The sequence below is a fragment of the Nannobrachium achirus genome, assembly GCF_963921795.1.
Source record: "Nannobrachium achirus genome assembly, chromosome: 4".
NCBI lineage: Eukaryota > Metazoa > Chordata > Actinopteri > Myctophiformes > Myctophidae > Nannobrachium > Nannobrachium achirus.
The window spans coordinates 75,441,302-75,444,476 of NC_137813.1; the positions used below are offsets into that span (position 1 = coordinate 75,441,302).

Below are 3,175 nucleotides of genomic sequence, written 5' to 3' on the forward strand. Positions count from 1 at the left end.
TCATGTGAAGCTTGACCAATCCTCAAAGTATCCAATCATCAGACCGGGAGGGACACTACACACATACTCTGGACGTACAGGACAGATAAAACCTGTTCATTCTGAACTGAAATGGCCATATATGGACATGGGACACACATTTTGCTTTTTGAAAAAGCCTATTCATTCTGGACTGATATTCTGGACTTACGGGACAGATAAAATCTGTTCATTCTGGACTGAAATGACCATATATGGACATGAGGTGACAGACATTTAGTTTTTGAAAAAACCTGTTCATTCTGGACTGAAATGACCATATATGGGCGTGGGACACACAAAGCCACTCATTTCACTGCTTCAAAAAGAGAAAACATTGCTACGTCCGTAGCTGGCTGGCTGACTGTACAGTAAGGTACAGTACAGTACAGTACAGTACAGTACAGTACAGTAAGGTACAGTAAAGTAAGGTACAGTCATCGCATCATCTCCGTTCACTACAATGAGCGACCAGAGATGACGCGACTCTCCACTAGAGGGGGAAATTCAGGAAATACAAAGATGAAAATGCTTTTTATTAAACAATCCGGGAGCGGCGTGTAATAAACGTTGAACGGCGTCATTTCTGAGTAAAAGGAGACTTGGGTAAGCACTTTATTTTTGAAATCTGACGTTTGTAGCTCAAACCGTTGAGGCGCGGATACCCCTCTGGATCTCAGGTTGGGGGGGAAACATGACGGTCATGTATACAGGGGCGTCACAAGGGGTAGGAAAGTGGGACTGAGTTACCAGGGCCCAAGGTGGAGGGGCCCTAGTAACTTTAGCTATTGAAAAATAGCAGATATACAAGCTCACAGCGCGGCACCGAGTGCCGCGCTGCAAGCTTGTAGATCTGCTATTTTTGAAAAGTCGTGAAAATTTGCGCAAATCTTTGAATATATGTATTTTTTAAGTGAACATTTGTAACTCAAATTTTGCTTCTGGGGGGTCCCTGGAACTAAATATTTTGAGATCGGGGGTCCTTCACATGAAAAATTTTGAGCATCACTGACATGGAAACATAGGTTTCTTGGCACACATTTTCACGATTTTTCAAAAATAGCAGATCTACAAGCTCGCAGCGCGGCACTCGGTGCCGCGCTGTGAGCTTGTATATCTGCTGTTTTTCAATAGTTAACATTCATGGGGGGCCCGCAGTGAATCCTTGTACCCAGGGCCCAGAATTTGGTGTGACGCCCCTGCATGTATATGACGGTCATGTATTCAGGGCTAGGCGATCTCTAGACGTGAGTGGCCCGAGATCGGACGGGTAAGGACAGGCAAGGATCCCTTAGGGACGGGTAAGGACAGGCAAGGATCCCTTAGGGACGGGTAAGGACAGGCAAGGATCCCTTAGGGACGGGTAAGGACAGTCAAGGATCCCTTAGGGACGGGTAAGGACAGGCAAGGATCCCTTAGGGACGGGTAAGGACAGGCAAGGATCCCTTAGGGACGGGTAAGGACAGGCAAGGATCCCTTAGGGACGGGTAAGGACAGGCAAGGATAGGATCCCTTAGGGACGGGTAAGGACAGGCAAGGATCCCTTAGGGACGGGTAAGGATCTAGTATACTTAATAAAATACATTATTATTATATTGATAGATTGATTTAAACAAAACTTTGCAGCCCTAATATGGTTGACTCATCATGACATCATCGGTGATTGTGTCAAAACGTTTGTCGTATCGTTCATAGATGTCACTGCGTATATAAAGACCCATGGTGTCATGGCGAACGCTTCTCCAGATCCGTACTTTGCATTCTTGACGTTTGAAGCTGTCTCCTTGAGTTGCACGGGGCAGGGAGCTGCTCCACAGTCCAGACTCTTGTCTAAAGGCTGCGAGAGCCAATCAATCTCATAGAACACGCGCGACTGCTCCAAGTGGCTGCCGCCGGGAACAGCATGCTGTGTAGAAGACGGCGCTACGGTGCGCACGTCGCCGCGCTCCTGGCTTTTCTCTCTCTCCTGGGCTTTGTGATCGGCAGGATCGAAGGTGAAGGCGAAGTCAGACAAAGTGAAGAGGAGCTGCCCCCCGGGCCGTTCCCTTACATCATCAACGAGGCAAACAAGTGCCCAGAGGGGAAAGCGGTGCCGTTCCTAGTGTGGCTGATACCCACCCGGCCTCATGAAGTAGAGGCGCGGGACGCCATACGAAGAACGTGGGGAAACGAGGGCCTGGTTCCGGGCCAGGCGATCGTCCGGCTGTTCCTGGTGGGAACGGCCGGGCGGCTGCAGCAGAAGTCCCTGGCGTCGGAGAGCCGGACCCACCACGACATCATTCAGCAGGACTTTCTGGATACGTACGACAACCTGGCCCTTAAAACCCTTATGGGGATGAACTGGGTGGCAAGGCATTGCCCGCGCGCCAAATACGCCATGAAAGCCGACTCCGACGTGTTCGTCAACACCGACTACCTCGTCCGCGAGCTGCTCAGGCCCGAGCTGGAGCCCAGGAAGAACTACATCACGGGCCGCATCTATAGGGGCGCCCCGGTGTTCCGGAACAGACGCTACAAGTTCTACGTGTCCCGGGAGGAGTACCCGAGCCGGACGTTCCCCACCTACTGCAGCGGGCTGGGTTACGTGTTCTCCGGAGACATGGCAGGGAAAATCTACGGCGCCTCTCTGAGCGTGCCCCGTTTCCGCTTCGAGGACGTGTACGTGGGGATGTGCCTGGCCAGGCTAGGCATAGAGCCCACGCTGCCACCCGGTGGCCTGTTCCACACCGAGGGGTTGGCCTACAGCAGCTCTGCGTACAGCCAGCTAGTGGCCGTCCACCCATTTAAACCCGGTCAGCTGCTGTCGCTCTGGGACCGCCTGCAGAGCTTTAGAAGACGGGGTTAAAAAGGAGGATTCTGGTTACCTTACATCAGGCGTCTTCAACGTTTTCAGGCCAAGGAGAGCTGAAGCAGGGACCCCCCCCCCCCCATAACCTGATCATAGATTCCATATTTTTTCGTTGTTTGACATCACAATCATCAGTTTTGAATTCATGTCAATTTGTGTTTTCAGATATTTCACCACTTGAACCGTCAATACTTCTCCCTTCTACACCAAACCTCTTTGCTGAAAATAGCCGATCTACAAGCTCGGTACCATACGTGGACTCCATAGTCAAAGTGGGGATCAATGAGTGCACTTGTTAAAGTCTTCAAT

General features: G+C 50.7%; 1 protein-coding gene across 1 annotated transcript; it reads left to right on the forward strand.

Annotated features, from left to right (window-relative positions):
- Nucleotides 1–1,921: 1,921 nt before the first annotated feature.
- LOC308284250 (beta-1,3-galactosyltransferase 2-like) lies at nt 1,922–2,863 on the forward strand (the record flags this gene model as incomplete). The annotated part of the gene is made up of 1 exon (XM_080724820.1): nt 1,922–2,863. One exon carries the CDS (start codon nt 1,922–1,924, stop codon nt 2,861–2,863), a length of 942 nt encoding a protein of 313 aa, XP_080580946.1.
- Between the last annotated feature and the right edge of the window lie 312 nt (nt 2,864–3,175).